This window comes from Tachysurus vachellii, chromosome 1 (genome assembly GCF_030014155.1).
Source record: "Tachysurus vachellii isolate PV-2020 chromosome 1, HZAU_Pvac_v1, whole genome shotgun sequence".
NCBI classification, from domain to species: Eukaryota; Metazoa; Chordata; class Actinopteri; order Siluriformes; family Bagridae; genus Tachysurus; species Tachysurus vachellii.
The window spans coordinates 40,809,124-40,830,902 of record NC_083460.1 but is presented as its reverse complement, the minus strand read 5'-3'; the positions used below and the strand labels follow the sequence as shown (position 1 = coordinate 40,830,902).

Sequence of the window (21,779 nt, the reverse complement as noted above, 5' to 3'; positions counted from 1 at the left end):
TGTTACTAAAAGGGCGGCGTTTCACTCCAGTGCAGATTGTAAAGTCTGTGCGGTGACGTCTGAAAATGTTTCGCCCTGCTGAACTTCGGCCCCTGTGATGATTCATGTACGAGCGGAAGACAGGAAATATGTGCAGCATAGCACAATAAAGTGCACAGTACAGGAGTGACTGCGAGCGACTGCTGGAACGAGCTGGAACCGTGCCATCGATTGGTGCAATTTATGTCCTTAATTGTGCACAGCTTTAGCTTTCTTGTCTTCACACACACGCACACACACACACACACATACAGATACTCTAAAACAGGGCTGATCAGAGGACTAACAGCCCGGAGCGATGGTCAGGGGAGGTTTTAAACCTTGTGTGAAATATCTACAATGAGAGGACAAAGTCGTTTATATCTGTTCAAATCTTCCGTCTTCATGAGCACTCAAATTATCAGACTCTTCATCCTGCTCTTCCTCTAGAAGCCACCAGGGAATGCTGCAGAGTCTTTTAGATATTTCAAGCTTGTTTCACTCTAGATTTATTTCACCTGCTTTCACCTGATCCACATCCAGAGGTCCACATTCCAGAAAGGTGCCAGAAGTCATACATATATTTTCATAGTCATATTTTTAATTTAATGGCTTTAAAAGGCAATTTTTACTCCTAGCAAAAAAAAAAAAGTTGGCAAATAAGTGAATTTATTAAATAAACCACATGATGTTTTATTTAACGTGAAGTGTGGATAGTTCAAAACGTTTGATCAGATCGTAAACTCCAGGTCGAGCTGTTCCCTGTCACAGCGGTGAAGCTCTTGTGAGATCGGTCGTCTTCTCAGATGAGCCTCAGATCTTCCACACTTCCACATGCTGGAAGGTTTCGGTTACATGTGAAAAGCAAGATCATTAGTTCCTGCTCATCAGGACTTCAGGATGATCCTTCAGCAGGTGTAACCTGAGCTGTGGATGGAGATATTCCTGATAGACTCTGTCTCTTCTTCTCCTCCTCCAGTCCTCTGTCTCTTCATTGTCTGTTTCCTTGAGCGTTCCTCAGGGAGGTGGAGAAGGTGCTGACGAGGTGAGAGTGACCAGACTTAGTGTAGTGGGTTTTTCTTCTGCGTTGTGTATTTTTAGAATGAAAGAGACTTCACACAATGATGCAGTTGTCAAATGGTTTACTTTTGGCTTCTCAGGATCTCTCATCTGCATTAAACATAACAGACACCATCAGGCAGTAACAGGATTACGTCTGTTCTAGAAGAGCCTCTCATCGCATTGAAATCCCGCGAAAGAGAGCGCACACCGGAAGTCACGTCAGCTCCACCCTCACGCTTACACATAACAACTTAAACAATTCTTAATAAACATTCTTTTTAAAGGTTAACATTTTCAAAAAAAGAGAGGAAACAAAACCAATAAAGAAATAAAGAAAATATATTTGTAGAAAAAGAAATAAAAATAACAATATATTGCTTGTGGTCACATGACCATTCATCACCGTGCCATCTCGTCTAACACGAATTTCAAAATAAAAGCCTCGTGTTAGTGCCATTAGTTAGTAGTAATTTAAATAATCTAGTGCAACAACATTACACTCGCCACACTAGTGAATCTAGCACTCGACATCTGCAGGAAAAAAAAGAAACAAAGAGAGCTGCATACCTTCCAAGAATACATCAGAACCTGCGGTAGGTAAAGGTCAGGTCCAGTAAAGGCTGGATATTTCTGGCTCATGAGGGTCAGGGGTCTGCATTCACCTGCGTTCCTTTGCAGACAAAACTGGTATGTTAGATTGTGTGGAGCGTTTTGGATGGTGGATGTGGTGAATGAGCAGAAGCTGGACCTTGGTAGAGAAGATTCAAAGTAACGTCAGAAGAAAGCAGGAGTTTGGAGCTTGCAGCTCGGATTTTTTACTTCAGGTAAGAAGTTAAGAAGTTCCTCAAGGCTTCTTTTGATGGTTTATGCTTCTAGCTGTTCAGGAAGGTGATCTGACAGGTTTATTGATGAGAGGAGAAGAAGGAGAAGGACACTGAGTCAGCTGACCGTTTTTCATCCAAGGATCGTTAATTAGCGAGGCACTAAGTGACTTTTCTTCAAGGTGTCATATTGATTTGATGAGTAACGATAAATCAGAAAAGCTGTTTTTCTTTTCACCTACACAGTATTTTTGATTTTATTTTGTTAAACATATTAATATCATGTAGTAGCCTAACAGCCGTAATTATAATCGTTGTATAATAGTTGGTTAATAATTACAGATCGACTAATACTAATAATAAAGTTCAACAGTGCAGTTAAGTTCTCAAATCTGATTGGTCAGAAGGTGTCGATTCATTTCCTATAGTCGGTCCCTTCTCTAGGATCTGACGAATTTACGATCCCTAGCTCTCTACGATCCCTAATTTACGCTAACTTTGCGCTAACTTTGTCACAGCAGTGCAGCGACAAATCACAGGCTTCATATACACATTAACGTGCTCGTTCTGATACGTTATTGTTTCTATAGCAACGGCTCCTCAGCGGGGACGTTTACGGCGGACGCTCAGTGTAAACACGTCCCAACAGGTATAACTGTTGACCTGTGAGGAAACGATTAGTCTTTTGTTTTCGTTCAATTGTGTCATTTGTTAATAAATAAATAAATAAATAAATAAATAAATAAATAAACAAACATTTTGTTGTTTTGTCTGATTGCTGTGGTGTAAGAGGAATAAAGCACATGCTGTTAGAGGAAAACAAGCTTTGGGGTAACAGTTACTGTGATTATTTTCCTTTAACTGTATGATGTAAGTGATTTATTCTTTGACTTTTTTGGCAAATGTGAACACAAAGAAATAAATAAATAGGAAAAAATCACCACACGGCTGTACGAGATATCGCTCTCACGTCTGCAGGTGATTCATTAACTTGTGGAAGTGTCTCTAATTTGTTAGGAAGAAGCAAAGAAAAAAACATAAGATAAACATATAATATCAGAAGGTTCATTAGGTCATAATAAGCGATTGATGTGTGAAGTAATAAAGTGAGCTCTGAAATTTTACACTCCTTGACGTGAGACCCTGTGAGAAGCTCCTTCAGGAGCTATGACCATAACGTTCCTGTGGCATGATTCATTCACGTTCTTCTCCTTTCACCCCGCTAACCCACTGGCACAAATCACTCCTGGCAATGACAAATGAGCCTTTTATTTCCCACGACATCCAGTTAAAACAAGTGTCCCTGACTCACATGGTGATGCAACTGACAACTGTTTCATCATGAGGCGACGCCTCAAAGAGATACACGACCAACGAACGATGAGAAATCGAAAGATGAGAAACACAACGTGACAGGATAATCAGGATACGATTATTTATGAGAAGCTGGCATCAAGCGTTTCCACAAACATCCGACGGACATCACAGCAAATGCGCTATTGATTGAGTTGTTATGGTATGTTGAAGTGTGTGAGAGAGAGAGTGTGTGAGAGAGTGGGAGAGGGAGAGAGAGGGAGAGGGAGGGAGAAGTTCAGACCTGAAGGTGCTACAAATTTTCCATCTACATAACAGACACTGTGTCTCAGTCCCGTATCCGTGACATCTCATTGTTACGAACGTCCTCTAATAAATATAATAAATTAAACTGTGCTAACTTTGTGGTAAAGAATAAAAACCATGACCTTATTAGCCAATCAGGTTGCGCTTGAGCGTGAGGGTCATCGCTTTAAATTCAATTTAATTTATTTGCCTAGCGCTTTTAACAACGGACAATGTCTCAAAGCAGCTTTACAGAAGAATAGAAACAAATGTTAAATGTTTAAAGATAAATAATAATTTAACATCTATCCCCGATGATCAAGCCTGAGGTGACGGTGGTGAGGAAAAAACCTCTCTGAGACGATACGAGGAAGAAACCTTGAGAGGAACCAGACTCAGAAGTGAACCTCATCATCATTTAGGTGACACTGGACAGGAAATAATGTCAATGTAATGATGCAATAATGTCGTTTCTACAACAGTTTATAGTCCAGTGGAATTTTGTGACCAAGAGCTCCTGAGGAAGTAACAGGTCAGAGTCATTACTGAGTTCATTACAGACTTAACACTGATTCCTTCCTGATGAAGACCCGAGCACAAAGATGACCGACGTAACAGCAGTTCAAATACAGTGTGATAGACACAATTATACACATTTTGTCCAGCTCATTTGCGTCGTACAATATTATTGAAAAAAAGCTAATAATTCTGTATTAATAGCAGGATGAGCTATGAGTTATGACAATAACAGGATGAGGAATTAAAAACGGACGAGTTTAAGAGGCGCACCTTTGGTCTCTTTGCTTTTTATGGAGTTTTGTGGGTGTGGCTAAATGTAAATATACCATGAATGGTCGTGGTAATCTACAGCTGATTATACATTGCTCTGAATGTAGCTATAAGTGGATAAAACTTAATTGGTTAATTGGGTAATCACTCGCTGAATTGATGATGTCTTTAAGCCCCGCCCACTTCAAATTCACTTCCGTTAACACTGAAAACTTCTTTCTGGCACTACATGTCTGCCTAATTGTAATAACCAAATTAATTTCATTTATAAAACATAGAAACATCGCTAACAAACTCACAACAATATTTTAAGTGAGTATTAATTAGAATATTTAGTAAAATTTTAGTTTTTAGATGCATTATGAAAGTGAATATTATCTATATTCCTGGCTAGAAAGTTCACCATATTATATATAATAAGATAAATAAAAAGAAACTTTTCTTTTTCTCATCTCTTAAGAATGTCATGATACCGATAAGCAAAACAACAAAATTAAGGATGCAAATGTATGCACATTTAATTATAAGCTGCCTCATTTGCATAAATATGACAGCAATCGAGTGAGAGAGATTAATTGTGATGTTTTTTTTTTCTCCTTGGAGCATTTTGAGCGTTTAGGCTCCAGATATTTTTAGTCAAGTAACACGCTGCTCTTGAACGCTATGATATAATCATGTTATGATTTTATTACTTCATTGAATATCCTTCACTTCTTCTTCCCCGGCGTTTCTTTTCTTTTGTCGTTCTTCTTTTCCTCGCCGTTGTTGCTCATTTCTGTCTCTCGGTAAAAGAAGCGGCACGAAAATCCCATAGCGAATACAGCGAGTCCACCAGAGCTGAGCTTCTTACGTCATCGAGCCAGTGACGAAGATGAGCTCCAGAAGCTGTGCAGAGCTGAGGCAAAGCTTGGCTTCTCCCATGCGTGTGCGTGTGTGTGTGTGTGTGTGTGTGTGTGTGTGTGTGTGTGTGTGTGTGTGTGTGAGAGAGAGAGCGGGAGAGAGAGAGAGACCTTGTTAGATGTGTGATTATATTTTTGTATGTATGCCGCCTCGTCTTCCTCTTCCTCCCCTTCCTGTTTCTCTTCCTCCTTGCGGCTGTGAGTGTGTGTGTGTGTGTGTGTGTGTGTGTGTGTGTGTGAGTTTTTAAATGAAACTCAGAGTGTCTGGTGTGCAGCAGCAGCTCAGCTCAGTCTGCACTCCTGCAGTAAGACATGTGGAACCAGCAGGGTTACTCAGAGTATGCTCTGTACCCGGGACAGCCCTTCTGCGATGTGACGTACAGGTGTGTACATTCTACTCACCGTGTGTGTGTGTGTGTGTATGTGTGTGTGTTTTAAGTGGTAACTGCAGACATGCTTCATCTGCTTTGAAGACATAGTTAATTAAAAACCTGTCTTTTTTAAAATGTTTCCTTATTAAAGAGAAGAAGTTTTGTTAAAGATGCGTGCGGTGGCGTTCTCTCTCCTGCTTTCTCTTGTTCTCACCTGTTTTTCTCGGTACTGTGTGCTTGGTCTACGGTCAGACGACCAATGGGGCGATAGAAAAAATAAAAACATCACAACACTTTCCTATGAAAGAGGTTACGGGTCAGGATCAGCTGATCTGGATGTGGGTGGAGTGGATTATTGTTTACTTCTGGGTAGTGAAATTATTTAAGGAATAAAACACTGTGTATGGGGGGGGGCACGGTGGCTTAGTGGTTAGCACGTTCGCCTCACACCTCCAGGGTTGGGGGTTCGATTCCCGCCTCCGCCTTGTGTGTGTGGAGTTTGCATGTTCTCCCCGTGCCTCGGGGGTTTCCTCCGGGTACTCCGGTTTCCTCCCCCGGTCCAAAGACATGCATGGTAGGTTGATTGGCATCTCTGGAAAATTGTCCGTAGTGTGTGATTGCGTGAGTGAATGAGAGTGTGTGTGTGTGTGTGTGCCCTGTGATGGGTTGGCACTCCGTTCAGGGTGTATCCTGCCTTGATGCCCGATGACGCCTGAGATAGTAGAGGTAGTTCGGATAAGCGGTAGAAGATGAGTGAGAGTGAGTGAGTGAACACTGTGTGTGTTAGTGTGTGTTTGTGTGTGTGTGTGTGCGCGTGTGCTATTTTAGTTATTCCTCATGTCACTTACGTTAAAGCAGCTATAAACGAGGCGGGAAAAAACACACCTGAACCGACAACCAGCAGCGATGAAAGACAAAACTAGTCATGTGACATGCTTGTTGCGAGCAGGTGAGTGAGAGATGCAGTGGCTGATGGGAAATGTAGTCATGCATCGTATTTGGTAAAACCATGATGACGACAACAACTATGCGACTGAGCTTTTACTGTAGAAAGGATGCGTGTTAATGTTAATATAAACCTGCGATGTGTAGCTGCACTACTGCCAGAACTGTTGTTTTAGATAATTCATCAACACCTTCTCTTCTGACCAATCACCAGCTAGGACTCTACAACGCAGTGGTTTAAACGATCCGATTGGATGTTAAACTAGTTGAGAAGGCAGGAGTTTGGATTCGATTCGATCTTTCTTTTGGATACAGATGCAGTGAAAACCTGCACTTTCTTCAGCATTGTGCAGATTTTAATTAGCGTTTTGTTCAGTTCCATCTCGGTGAGTCACAACGAGGAGGTGCGTGTGAACTGTACTGACTGTTTTCCCCTCCAGTGACTCTGACTGTCACCTTTCTAAAGCTGGCAACTCAACCAGAAAAACTTCCACAGGTGACTCCAGGTCCCGGAGCTGTTTATCTTTCCAGTGCAAGTTGAAATGAAGAATAGTCTCAGAGGGAAAAGCTGATGGTACAAGCCTTGAATACAGTCATGAAATGACAGGAGCTTCCTAGAAAGGTTGCTGTAAAAAATTCCAGGAAATGAAATGTCTGTGTCCTGTCTTTACTGAGGACAAACAACATTTCTTTTCCTGTGCACAAAGCTTAAGTAGAAACACGACGGTTATTCTACAGAACAAAAAACTCATCCAAATTCCTGTGATTTAGTCTTTAGTCCGTGTCCGTTTGCAGAAGGTCAGAATCGGACTCAGTAGCTGATAGATATTTATATAGAGCTGATGGATTTATTGTGATATAATTCAGATTTATTGTGATAGAATGACTCATTTAGGCTAATAACAGCTGTAATTAATAATAATAATTAATAATTTAGCTGAGGCTTTTTAAAGATTCAGATGTTGGTTTGTGGTATTCATCAGACTTGGGGAGGAGAATGAGGACGAAATGGTTTACTGACTTCAAGAACTGTTTATATGCAGCCTAATAATAATCTCTTAGCTCAACTGGAATAGAAAGATGTTCATTTGGTACAGAGTGAAATTTAAAATAGTAGAATTCCTGTTTAAGACTTTATTTCTATTTTTTTGGACACACGGCGTGACTATTTAGGTCGAACCTTCATCTTAAGTAGAATCTTCTGAGTTGACTCTTTAAATTGGCTCTTTCAAATCATTTCTGTGAGTCAGCCTTGAGTCGGATATTGTTGAGTCAGCTGCTCGAATCAGCTCTATGAATCTACCTTTTTAAGTCAGTACTTTAAGTCAGCCTTGAGACTAGTTTATTAAGTCGTCTCTTTTATGTCAGTTCTTTGACTTAGATTTAAGTCAGGGTTTTGAGACAGGTTGTTGAGTCAGCTGATTGAGTCAGCTTGTTTAAGTCAGTTCTTTGAGTCAGCCTGTTGAGTCAGCTCACTGACTTGGCTAATTTAAGTCAGTTCTTTGAGCCAGCCCTGTCTCCGTTTTTTAAGATGGCTCATTGAGTCAACTCCTTGAGTCAGTACTTTGAGTCAACTCTTTGAAGTCAGTTTCTTTGAATCAAGCTCAATTTTCACATCTAATCTTGCTGTTTCTGCAGAAGATATCAGGGAAGTGTAGTTTCACGCGCATGTGTGTGTGTGTGTGTGTGTGTGTTTTTAGATTATTTTTGTGTGTTGTAAAACAGTATTGTTTCTCATGTGGTTAAGGCTCTGAGTTTTGATGAGAAGATCAAGCCCTAGCACTGCTAAGCTGCCCCTGTTGGGCCCCTGAGCAAGGCCCTTCACCCTGTCCGCCCCGTAATGCTGCATCACGGCTGACCCTGTGCTCTATCCCCAATCTCTAAAATTGTGATATGTGAAAAAAGAATTTCACAGTGCTGTAACACTGTATATGAGACGCTCCACATAACCTAAGACCATAACCTAATAACCTAATTAATAAACAGATAAAAAGACATGTTATTGTTGTTTAGCAAAAAGTAAAATGTATAATTGTTGATGTGGAGAAGTTTATTTAACGTTTATGGGAGGAGTCTTGAGGCTTTGTGATGGTTTACCGGTAATGGTCAGTCAAGTGTTTTTTTTAGAAGATATAGCGGAAAGATACAAGCAAATATGGAGTGATGTAACTGAGGCTGAAGATCTGTTTGTGTCCCACAACGTGCCGACATGTCTGATGTTTCTACAGCTCTTGTATTTTCGATGATAAACTGCTTTGCTTAACTCCAAACATAACACCGGTTTTGCATAATCCACTTGCAGTGCAGCGAATCAAGTCCTCGCATTGCAGCAGCAGACCTGATGAAGGTGACCTGTTAGCTAATTAAGCGTTTGCACTTAGCACCTTCGACCCCCCGGGGTGTGAAGTCGTGAGATTCGTGAGGTTCTCTACAGATTTAAAAGAAAGATGCAGTGGAAAATCTGATCCACGGTCTCAATATCTCTGGATCTCTCTGGATCTGAGTGCAATTTAAAGAGCTGAGTGTAGACATGAGATGACGTGAGGAGAGAGGAAGAGAGGAAATGAGAGAGGAGGAGAGGAAAGGAGAGAGGAGTTGAGAAAAGGAGAGAGGAGGAGAGAAAAGGAGAGAGGAGTTGAGAAAAGGAGAGAGGAGGTGAGAAAAGGAGAGAGGAGGTGAGAAAAGGAGAGAGGAGTTGAGAAAAGGAGAGTGGAGGAGAGAGGAGGTGAGGTGAGGAGGTGAGAAAAGGAGAGAGGAGGTGAGAAAAGGAGAGAGGAGGTGAGAAAAGGAGAGAGGAGGTGAGAAAAGGAGAGAGGAGAGAGGAGGATGGAAAAGGAGAGAGGAGGTGAGAAAAGGAGAGAGGAGGTGAGAAAAGGAGAGAGGAGTTGAGAAAAGGAGTGAGGAGGATGGAAAAGGAGAGAGGAGGTGAGAAAAGGAGAGAGGAGTTGAGAAAAGGAGTGAGGAGGATGGAAAAGGAGAGAGGAGGTGAGAAAAGGAGGGAGGAGGATGGAAAAGGAGAGAGGAGGTGAGAAAAGGAGAGAGGAGGTGAGAAAAGGAGAGAGGAGGAGAGAAAAGGAGATAGGAGGTGAGAAAAGGAGAGAGGAGGAGAGAGGAGGTGAGGTGAGGAGGTGAGAAAAGGAGAGAGGAGGTGAGAAAAGGAGAGAGGAGGTGAGAAAAGGAGAGAGGAGGTGAGAAAAGGAGAGAGGAGGTGAGAAAAGGAGGTGAGAAAAGGAGAGAGGAGGAGAGAGGAGGTGAGAAAAGGAGAGAGGAGGTGAGAAAAGGAGAGAGGAGGAGAGAAAAGGAGAGAGGAGGTGAGGTGAGGAGGTGAGAAAAGGAGAGAGGTGGTGAGAAAAGGAGAGAGGAGGTGAGAAAAGGAGAGAGGAGGAGAGAGGAGGAGAGGAGATAGAAGGAGAGAGTAGGTGAGAAAAGGAGAGAGGAGGAGAGAAAAGGAGAGAGGAGGAGAGAGGAGGTGAGGTGAGGAGGTGAGAAAAGGAGAGAGGAGGTGAGAAAAGGAGAGAGGAGGAGAGAAAAGGAGAGAGGAGGTGAGGTGAGGCGAGGAGGAGAGAAAAGGAGAGAGGAGGTGAGGTGAGGAGAGAAAAGGAGAGAGGAGGAGAGAGGAGGTGAGGTGAGGAGGTGAGAAAAGGAGAGAGGAGGAGAGAAAAGGAGAGAGGAGGAGAGGAGATAGAAGGAGAGAGGAGACTGTTCCTGTGTTTCTGCATTTATAAAATTCACTGTATTTCTATTCCGAGTTCCTCTGAGGGAAATGTGAGAAGAGGAAAAGCACTGATCTGTTTATAACAGATATAAAATCCATCACAGCATCTATTCATTAGGCTGAGACACTTACTATACGAGCTAAACTCTTAATATAGATCCACCTCTTTTATTTTATTGTCATCTCTTTTTGGATTAATCACCAATCTATAAGTAGCTTGCAAAGATGAACTGCAGTAATGCAGCAAAACAAGCTGCAGTAAAGCTGCAGTGTGTAAGACTGCAGTAAAAGTTCAATATTACGGACGCACCGTTAGTGACTGCTGCAGTTAGTGTGATGTTGCTGTCGATACGTGCTGCACTCGCTTTAGTTTCTCTGCAGTCGCTATACGCCATTAAACAGGACACCGACTGCAGGCACTCTGCAGGCCTGCTGCACTTATTACTGTACAGTCTGCAGAAAAACTGCCTTAGATGCATCTTTCTGTAGTTGTTGTTTATAAATTCTACAGAAATTGTGATGATGCTTATGCTGGAGGATACGGTGTGTTCTGCTCATTTTTGTTCAATAATGTTAATGTGATAAAATACGTGATACGCTACGCCGAAATCCGTTACAATACAGATGTGATACAGTATGTTATGATACGTGTCAATTCTGTAGGATACAATACATTGTTATGATACGTTACATTAAAACATGTTACAATACAGGACGCTGTTACATTAACGAGTGACGTTACAGTCTGTTACAATTCAGTGTGTTATGTTTGATTACTACATGTTACAATAAGTTATGATGTTATACGTTATGGTAGGATACGTTGCAGTCTGTCGTAATACAGAACGATATGTTATGATACATCATGTTACGACACGTCATGTTATGATACGTCATGATGTCATATGTTAAGATACGTTACAGTATGATATGTTATGACACGTCATGTTATGACACATTGTTATGATACTTCATGATGTCATATGGTAGGATACGTTGTAGTCTGTCGTAATACAGTACGATATGTTATGATACATCATGTTACGACACGTCATGTTATGATACGTCATGATGTCATATGTTAGGATACGTTACAGTATGATATGACTCGTCATGTTATGACACATTGTTATGATACTTCATGATGTCATATGGTAGGATACATTGCAGTCTGTCATAATACAGTATGATATGACACGTCATGTTATGACACATCATGTTATGATACTTCATGATGTCATATGGTAGGATACGTTGCAGTCTGTTGTAATACAGTACGATATGTTATGATACATCATGTCACGACACGTCATGTTATGATACGTCATGATGTCATATGTTAGGATACGTTACAGTATGATATGTTATGACATGTCATGTTATGACACATTGTTATGATACTTCATGATGTCATATGGTAGGATACATTGCAGTCTGTCATAATACAGTATGATATGACACATCATGTTATGACACATCATGTTATGATACTTCATGATGTCATATGGTGGGGTACGTTGCAGTCTGTCATAATACAGTGCTATATGTTATGACACGTCATGTTATGACACGTCATGTTATGATGCGTCATTATGTCATATGGTAAGGTATGTTACAGTCTGTCATAATGCAGTACGATATGACACGTCATGTTATGACACGTCATGTTATGACACGTCATGTTATACAGTATATATCATGCTATGATACTTCATGATGTCATATGGTAGGATACGTTACAGTCTGTCATAATATAGTACGATATGTTATGATATGTCATGTTAGGACACGTCATGTTATGATATGTTATGATCCGATATGATGTCATATATTATGGTAGGATACATTACAGTCTGTCATAATACAGTATGATATGTTATGACATGTCATGTTATGACACATTGTTATGATACTTCTTTATGTCATATGGTAAGGTATGTTACAGTCTGTCATAATGCAGTACGATATGTTATGACACGTCATTTTATGACACGTCATTTTATGACACGTCATGTTATGACACGTCATGTTATGACACGTCATGTTATGACACGTCAGGTTATACAGTATATATCATGCTATGATACTTCATGATGTCATATGGTAGGATACGTTACAGTCTGTCATAATATAGTACGATATGTTATGACACGTCATTTTATGACACGTCATGACGTCATATGATAGGATACGGTACAGTCTGTCATAATACAGTACGATATGTTATGATATGTCATGTTAGGACACGTCATGTTATGATATGTTATGATACGATATGATGTCATATATTATGGTAGGATACATTACAGTCTGTCATAATACAGTATGATATGTTATGATACGGCATGTTACGGTATATCATGTTGCGATACGTCATGTTACGATACGCCTATGATGCCATATGGTAGGATACATTACATTCTTTCATAATACAGTATATGAAATGTTATGATACGTAATGTTATGATACAATATGATGACTTATGTTATGGTAGGATACGTTACAGTCCATCATAACACAGTACATCATGTTAACCCTAAGTCTACAATGTGTTATAACCCAGGATGATACAATTCAACATCATTTGTTACGGTATGATAAATATGTTATGATACATCATGTTACAATTATATACAACATTTTATAACACAACATGATACAGTTTGTTACGATACGGTACATAGCAACACGACATGATGCAATTTAATATCTTACTATGCACTACAAAAACAATATGATGCAATCTCAAGTTACATTGTGTTATGTTACATTGCTGTAAATTAGAATACAAAACTATATGATGCGATACAAATTGAAATTGTATTGTAGATAAAATGTTTACTTTGTATATTACAGTTTAGATTTTAATTTTTAACACAGGTTGTGTACAGTCACACTTCCACTCCCACTGGATGTGATTCTGGAGTAAAGATTTTTTTTAAAATTTATTTATTTATTTATTTATTTATTTATTTATTTATTAAGAAAACTCTTGGTATTAAATTTGTATGGTTTATTGCGCTGTGATAAAAACAATTCTCCCTGTTTTTTTCTGTGTTGCTTCCACACTGCTTTGTCATCATAAATCTGACATGATTCACTGCTTGTACTGATGAGACACATTTGCATTTAAAAGCTCTTTGTTGTCGCTGTCAAGTAAATTTCTATAATACAGGATTCAAAATTAATGTAATGGAGCATGACAGATAAAACAGGATGGGAACAAAGGCCTGATGTCGATATTAAATATACATTTCAGCTGTGTCTCCTGATGTCTTTATACAGATGTGTCTGAGTCACATCTGCAGTCGGTGTGCTGGAAGATTACACTGAGGACAGTGAGGTGAAATAATGATTTACTGTAAGATGCTGAATGCCAGACATTTCTGTTTGTTTTCTCTGCCTGAATGTTTACTGATCTAAATTGAAGTCGAGGAACGTAATGTTCATTTTGTCCTTGTCCTCTTTGTCCTTTATATAGTCTCTCTGTCCTTTATGTGCCCTCTTTGTCCTTTATGTAGTCTCTCTGTCCTTTATATAGTCCCTCTATCCTATATGTCCTTTATATAGTCTCTCTGTCCTTTATATAGTCTCTCTGTCCTTTATATAGTCTCTCTGTCCTTTATATAGTAACTCTGTCCTATATGTCCTTTAGATAGTCTCTCTGTCCTTTATATAGTCTCTCTGTCCTTTATATAGTAACTCTGTCCTATATGTCCTTTATATAGTCTCTCTGTCCTTTATGTAGTCTCTCTGTCCTTTATATAATCTCTGTCTGTCATTTATTTAACCTCTATGTCCTTTATATAACCTCTCTGTCATTTTTGTAACCTCTCTGTCCTTTATTTTGTCCCTCTGTCCTATATGACCTTTATATAGTCTCTCTGTTCTTTATATAGTCCCTCTGTCCTTTATGTAGTCTTACTCTCATTTATATAGTCTCTCTGTCCTTTATGTAAACTATATGTCCTTTATATAGTCTCTCTGTCCTTTATCTAGTCTCTCTGTCCTTTATGTAACCTCTCTGTCTTTTAAATAGTCTGTCTGTCCTCTATGTAGTCTCTCTGTCCTTTTATGTAACCTCTATGTCCTTTATATAGTCTCTCTGTCCTTTATATAGTCTCTGTCCTTTACTGTATGTCACCTCTCTGTCCTTTATATAGTCTCTCTGTCCTTTATGTAGCCTCTCTGTCCTTTATGTAACCTACATGTTCTTTTTATAGTCTGTCTGTCCTTTATGTAGTCTCTCTGTCCTTTATATAGTCTGTCTGTCCTTTATGTATTCTCTCTGTTCATTTTGTAACCTCTCACTCCATTGTTTTGTCCCTCAGTCCTTTATGTAGTCCAATATATGGTTTATAGTCCCTCAGTCCTTTATGTAACCCCTGTATGTAGTCACTCTGTCCCCTTTTGTCCCTTTTTGCCCCTTTTTTTCTGCTGTACTCGTGGTCTCATTGTCTTTTTTTTGTGAATGCTGTATTAAGGCCATGGAAATGTCATCATAATTACCAGACTGTTTCTCTGACTGTAAAGTGCTTCACTGCAGTGAGGAGTATTATGTTGTGACACATCAGGCATCAATGATTAATGACTATAAATGATTAATGCAGTGTTTTGCTGAATGTAGACCACCTGGCACATAATGAACCAATTTTTATCTGCACTTGTGGAGAACAGCACTAGAGATCATTTATAATTTCTTCACACACAATGCTAACCTAAAACCACCGTCTGAAGGTGCAGTATTAATCAGGTGCTAGATGTTCTGCTGTAGTTATAGTTCCAGGCTAGCATTTATATTCTGACCTGCTTGAAGCTTTTGATTCACTTATGAACACAGGCCCAGTTTGGGACCTTATTATTTCACAAGACCTCTAAAATAGTTACCTACATTCAGCCGTGGAGTTTATGGACTGGATTTATGGTGCTTTTATTTCTTTAAATAGTGGTCTAGAAGCAAATAATAAACACTCTTCAGTGAGTAAGCAATCACTGCAGTTTATAGTGGAGCTTATACCATCATCATTTAGCGAGAAAAGTGTACAAAAGATATCAGACGCTCTGTATGCATTAGGGAACAAATACAAACGTCATTACAAGAATGAGGAACGTACGTCTGAGCTCATCTAAAACTTCTGTGTTCCTCAGAAAGTTCCTCGGTTCATAAAAGGGTTCCTATGTCTTTTTTCTTTTTCCCAGACTGTATTAAAAGCTTATAAAATATCACTTGACCCAGCACACTGTAGTATTTTAGATTTAATAGGTTATATAGTGTGCAGCATCAAGTGTTGTGCAGACAACCTAATGAGGACATGAGGTACTACAGTACACTGAGATCCTGTAGGTTCATTTATCATAGGCTCTACTCATCTACTGTGGTTTTAGAGATACCTTAAAAAGTTACTTCTTAATTTATTTCGTTATATTGATTGCAGCAAACTGTCGGACGGTGGCGCTGGACTTAACACTGCTCCTTACTCGAGCAAAGAATTTCAAGGTCAGAATTGAGCGTAACTGAGATACGCCTCAGTTTTTGGACAAACTCCGCCCCTTGGTGCGTTTCTCTCATGTGACTTCTGACTACAGCTTGAATGTGTAGTATCTGATATCTGAACTGCAAATGTTCTGCGATTAAATATTCACTGTTCAGGATGAGGAAGTGTGTGACCTGGGAGGAATGTCTGCTTTCCTCTGCATGTGTGTGTGTGTGTGTGTGTGTGTGTGTGTGTGTGTGTGTGTGTGTGTGTGTGTGTGTGTAAGAGAGTGAGAGAGAAAGATCCAGAGATTCTTTGAAGTCTGTGTTTTTGTGGCTGGAGGTTCAGTCAGTGATTCTGCCCAACATTAAATGCACCAAACCTTGAGAGAGGTAAAAGAAAAGGTCACAAACCGCAGCTGAGTTCAGAACAAAAACATCAAAGAGACTTTTTTCTCCTTTTATATTTTCGTCTCTGCTCCTGATCTCTTTTGTCATTGTCCTTGTATTCGGACACACAAAGAGAAATATACACAGAGCCATGAGATAGGACTCTTGTCACTCGCTACTTCATAAATTCATTGCAAACAGGAAATTCTCCTTTGACTACCTTTAAAAAAAAATCTTTATTCCATTGTTGGGAAAAGAAGTTTGTATCTTCAGGTTGAGAATCAGCTGAAAAACTGCAGGTGAGCGCTCTCAGATGTTTTTTTCTTAAGGCAGGGAATCAACAAGATTGGTGTTTCATTCAGGGTTTAATTGCACACGAGACCTTGAAAGCAGCCGTCGACACCGGAAAAAAAATAATTATTTCAACAAAATTTAGCTAATATTTCTCTTGATTATTTTTCCTTCTAAATTTTTACATTATATTATTTTTTATTTTTTTGTTTTTTATTTTACTAGAATTTTATTGAGTTGTTTTTACATTTTTAAATACATTTTTATTATCTTAAATAAATTTAAATTATTTTTTTTTCCCGATTTCCTGCATTTTCTGATTATTTCTCTAGAAATAAAAATAAAAATAATCAGAATGATCAGCCAATTGAACAAGCTAAAACAAGTCTAGAAATAAATGTAATAATGCTATAATTGTTTTAATTATTTACATTTATTGTAATCTTACAATACGTTTTATAACATAAATTGTGTGTGGATTTTTTTTACAAATAGTGTTGAATTATCTGAATAACAGCAGGAAAAATAATTGTACAAAACATAATTTGTTTTTACTTATTTATCAATATAAATCTAATATATAGATGTCGCTTGCTAGGTCTGGTGCTGTAATGTTTATGGTTCGATGCTAGTAAGCTAGCTAGACTAGCAAACATCATGTTCACTAACCATGCTTTCGTAACAAATTTTATAAAATCCATGAGGATATTTTAGTGTCATGGTTAAATTTAGCACTTTAGTAATTGTGGTTGTTTGTGTTAGCAGTTAGCAGGTGGAAGGTTAGCTTAGCTAGCTGTGTAACTCACATTTGTGAACGTTTGTTTACCGGCATAGATTCTGAAGGCGTGGCTCCATGTACTAAGAGTAAATAAAGCGTTTCGTGTTGTTTTACATCACTTTTACTGTGTTGATTCTAACTACTGCCCTGTATTTAGCTCTGTAAGTTAATTAGCCTGTATTGCCTTATTAGCTGTGATGCACTGAGGCTATAATGCTAGCGTAAAGTGATACAAAGCGTTGTGATAAATTTATACTGAGCACATGTTCACACACTACTAATTCTCAGTGTAATGACTGAAAGGTGTGCGAGTGTGTGTGTGTGTGTATAGGTGTTTTTCCTGTGATGGTTTTTAATATTCTTTAGGAGAAAGCCAGCTCTCGTTTAGTTCAGAGCCTTCGGAGAGTGACAGGTTTTATCACTTCTTCACCTCCATGCGAGCGTCAATCATAAAGCCAGTTCAATGTTTAACCAGACGGAGCTGCAGGTCGTTACTGTTGTATGTTTGAGTTTCCAGCAACCAGATTCCTTTAGCGGTCTGTTAGCCTTTTAGTTAAATACACAGCAGATACGAGACTGAAGTTTAACAGAAAGCTGTTAGACGTAAGTGAGTGTGACGGTGTCATGTAATTATAAATAGACTTCATTGCAAACAAACTCTAGACAGCAAACTTTTACTTCGTGTTGAATCTTATCTTGGTAAACTCATGACCTCAGTCTTCTCCAAACCTCATTAGTGAACGAATCTGATTGGAGGAAAACAAAAAATAAATGGGAATCATTGAGATATGTGTTGATATTTGTGAGGATTTGGGACATACATGTGCCAGATGGGGTCAAATGTGACATCTTTTGGACATTTTGAAGATCTTTTCATGAAAGTCTGCTGGTCTACACGGAGCTGATCTCCTAATTGCTATCCAGAGCCACGTGTCTTAATTATTTCCACCAAATTTTGCTGCGTCCCGCTTTCATTGGCGGTGACAGTCCTTCGCAGTCCTTATCGATCGCCAAAGACACTTGCGTGTGAAAGGTATTTGATTTTGTCTATAAAACAGCAGCTCCTTTGATACATCGCTTGAAATATTCCTTCATGAATATTTATCAGCGACTAATTTTGCACCACTGAAGTACTGGAAGTGCTGATGTGGCCTTTGTCCTGGATTCGGGCCTGGAAACTCGGACAAAATTCTGTATGCCAAAGTGCGATCCGAATTTGTCACATGGCTCTTTAGTGCTGAGGAGCGAAAAAGTGCCAAATAAAACTGCAAATGTTGGGTCGAGGGAGACGTTCAATCATCCTAAAACCCTGCCATGATCAAGGATGAAAATATGTTTGTTAATTGTGAAGGGGAAGTAGAGAAGTGCCTTTTCTCTGACTTTCATATCTAATAAGAGGTGTTAATTTTTTGTTTCCTTTGTGCTCTGAAAAATTATATGCAGAAACTCCGAATTCTCGATGGTGTTTGGTCAGAAGTCTAGGTGTTGATTAATTCTCCAGAACAGCAGTTTAGTTGAGGGAACGTTATCAGCTCAAGTGAGGGAATGGGTGTTTAACTATAAATGGATAAAAAGTCTGAGATCTCTGGTTAATTAATAAAACATTGTAGTAATTGTCAAAATGCTGTGGGATGTGATAAATATATTAGATATATTAGTTCAGGATGTAGTGCTAAAACGTATCGATGTGCTAATTACTGATTGTTTTAATGTAACAGAGCAACGGTGAGTGATTTATTCCCTAATTAACTTAATTTATCCGTACAAAACTACTAGTATATTTAATTGTAGTAGCCAGGTTGGTGAATAAATCTGCTAGCTACAATTAGTCTCAGTGATTCAGTATATTCTGTTCATGCGTAGCTGGTTTCGGTAGCTAGCATACGCTAAATCGGGTTACAGGGAATTGTACGGAAAATTATACCAGTTTTCTGTGTTTATTTACATTTCTCCAAGAACTTCAGAGCAGCCAAGCAACAAAATCTCAGCCTACTCTTGTGTATGTGTGTTCTCTCTATACTTCTCTCCTGGGTCTACAACTCTTTTCACGGTGCTCTAATTAGCTTTCCGCTGGTGTACTACTTTTCCCCGAGCTGCTTTATACCCCGCAGGTTCAGAGCAGTTCACTGAAATGTGCTGTGTAATGAGCGAGGTTTATTTAACGTATCCCCTTCTCTTCCTGCTCCTTCGACGGGGCTCGCTACCTTCCACACTCGACTCTTTTCTCTCCCAAACAATCATCTATTAAAGTTGTTTAAATTTATACTATTATATAACTGTACAGTTCTTAAATACATTATAATCTGTTATTGAAAGTTTTATTATATCAAAAGAACTACAAGTCTCTGCACAGTCATGCTAGCAAATATCCTGCAGAAAGTGTCCTGAAGTTAATATCACCTTCTCGTTCGTCTGCGCTTTCATTTAAATTCTTTAAAGTAGATTTCTAGTCTGTTTGTCTTCACTATAAACAGCTACATCATACTGACTCAACATCAACTTAGAAACCCTGTAATCTTGTAAGTTAGAAACACTTTTCTTTGAAACCCCCCCGTTTTTCAAGTAAGCAAAAGTATTGGAACACGTGTCTACAAGCTGTATTTTTGTTTCCCAGAAGTTTCCTATTAGATCGATTGATTCGGAACGTCTACTCTTTGTATGAGTCCAGAGTTTTCCCTGTGAAGACTGCATTTTATGTTAAAAAGGATAAACCAACATGAAGACCAGAGAGCTGTCTATAGGAGAAAAGCAAGTCTGAGAAAACAAGGAAAATCTATCAGAACAATCTGGAATGCCAACCCCTCAAAAACCAACAGTTAGTGACATCACTCACAACCTCCACAGAGCAGGGTGAAGATCTACACAATCCACCATCCAAATAAGGCTTTGAGAGCAGAATTATACTACAAGATGAAAATCTCTCATCAGCAGGAGGTTTCAGAAGACCAGACTGGAATTCACAAAGAATACAGAGATGTCCCAGAAAAGTTCAGGAAAAGAGATTAACCTGATGTAGAAAGGATCTGCTTATGATCCGAGACACACAAGCTCTTCTGTGAAAACTGGTGGTGGTAGCATCATTGTTTGGGCTTCATGACTGCTTCTGGAACATTCTCACTAATCTCGCTAATGTTAATTTATGAGGGAGCTCATGATGGTAGCAGCAGAAGGAATTCAGAAGTCTACAGAAACGTTCTGTCTGATCATTTACAGATACAAATGAATCAGGAGGAACGTCATCATGCAGCAAGACGGTGATCCAAAACACACTGCAAAACACAACAGAGGACTTCATCAGGGGAAAAGTGGATGGTTTTAGACAAGACCTGAACCAAGACCCAACTGAGCAGCAGTTCACCTCCTGAAGAGGAGACGGAAGAGACAAAATGCACAACAACTAAAAGACAAGACAAGTGTTATGCAGTTGTTATGTTCCAATACTTTTGACCAAAGGTGACATGTGCTAAGTTAATTAACATATCTAGACACATATACCAGAAAATGAAAGATGAAAATCTGATCTTATTATGTCATATTCATTTTTTATTTATTTATGTTTTATTATTATCTCAAACTCAAACTCTATAGTGTTCAGAAAAAATGCCAACGGAATCAGTTTTGTCGTTCCAATACTTTTGGAGAGGAAAAGTGTTTAAGAAATGCTGATATATTTAGTCAGTGGGAGCACCACAGGGTGTATCTAAAAATAAATGCTCCCTAGGAATAATAAATAAAATAATCGTTCCCTAGGAACACGAGTCGAATCAGTGTTCAGTGAGTCGACTCCTTAGCGAATGACTCATCGCTACAGTATCTGAGGGAGGTGTTTAAGCCAGATCGAGTCTCTTTGTAAAGCAGTGCAGCTCATTCAGGAAGCAGAAAGGGGTAAAGAGCAAGCCGATGATGTCATGTGGCGCGAGAAAGAGGTAATTACTGATGGGAAAAGAGCAATCTCTACTGGTGGACTGGCTGATAGGATGCAGAGAAAAAAGAGCATACATTTTGTTTAGCAGCGCTAATGAAGTATCAATTGTTCATAAACAGACACTTGGATAAATTCCAGGATAAAATGTGTGATGAAATGTTGATTACAGACACCATGGGATTAAAAATGGAGCTTTAAGTGATTTCATTTTTAATAAGAAACAAGAACATGCGAATTTTGATAGAACATGCGAGCTTGTCCTAAGAACACTGTTTGGCAGCTAAGGATTTAATCTTATAAACCCACAAAGAACCAAGTTCTAGGATTCAACTAAATAAAAAATGTTATAAATGTTTAACTCCGGATTGGTTCTAGGTATAAAGATGAAAATAATGAGCTGACATACATCAGGAAATCTTCTCATTATAGTTAAAACCATGTTCGCTTTTCTCTTGAATACTTTACTACATTAAACGTGAGAGTTTTTAACTAAGTACATTCTTTTTCTTTGTTTTTTTTTTGTTTTTTGCACATGATTTTTATCTTATAATTAATTAGAAACATTATCTACGACTTCACAGCAGTAATTTAGTGAAAACCCACTACATTATACTCACACAGTTAAGTGCAGCGGTTTTGGAGGTTCATAACCGTCTGAGCTTGTAGTTAGATATCAGGCTAAATATTTGCTCTGGAGGTGAA

General features: G+C 38.9%; 1 protein-coding gene and 1 long non-coding RNA gene across 10 annotated transcripts in view; one reads left to right on the top strand and one right to left on the bottom strand.

The window, feature by feature from the left end:
- Positions 1 to 21,779, top strand: part of plekha7b (pleckstrin homology domain containing, family A member 7b) — a 110,999-nt gene that overhangs the window by 16,686 nt on the left and 72,534 nt on the right. The window contains exon 1 of one of the 8 annotated variants that reach the window (XM_060868281.1): positions 5,486 to 5,571. The exons of the other annotated variants lie outside the window; for them this stretch is intronic. Coding sequence (XP_060724264.1) covers positions 5,501 to 5,571 — 71 coding nt within the window. The 5' untranslated portion in view covers positions 5,486 to 5,500. Of the gene's footprint in view, positions 1 to 5,485; positions 5,572 to 21,779 lie in introns of those variants that run through there. 8 annotated transcript variants of the gene reach the window in all.
- On the bottom strand, positions 671 to 21,737 carry LOC132844897 (uncharacterized). Of its 2 annotated transcripts, none has more exons than XR_009648387.1 (2): positions 21,695 to 21,737; positions 671 to 1,188 (listed from the first exon to the last, which is right to left on the bottom strand). It is a non-coding gene; the product is annotated as an uncharacterized LOC132844897 (long non-coding RNA). The 2 variants fall into 2 exon arrangements; XR_009648389.1 differs by lacking the exon at positions 21,695 to 21,737 and adding an exon at positions 1,648 to 1,692.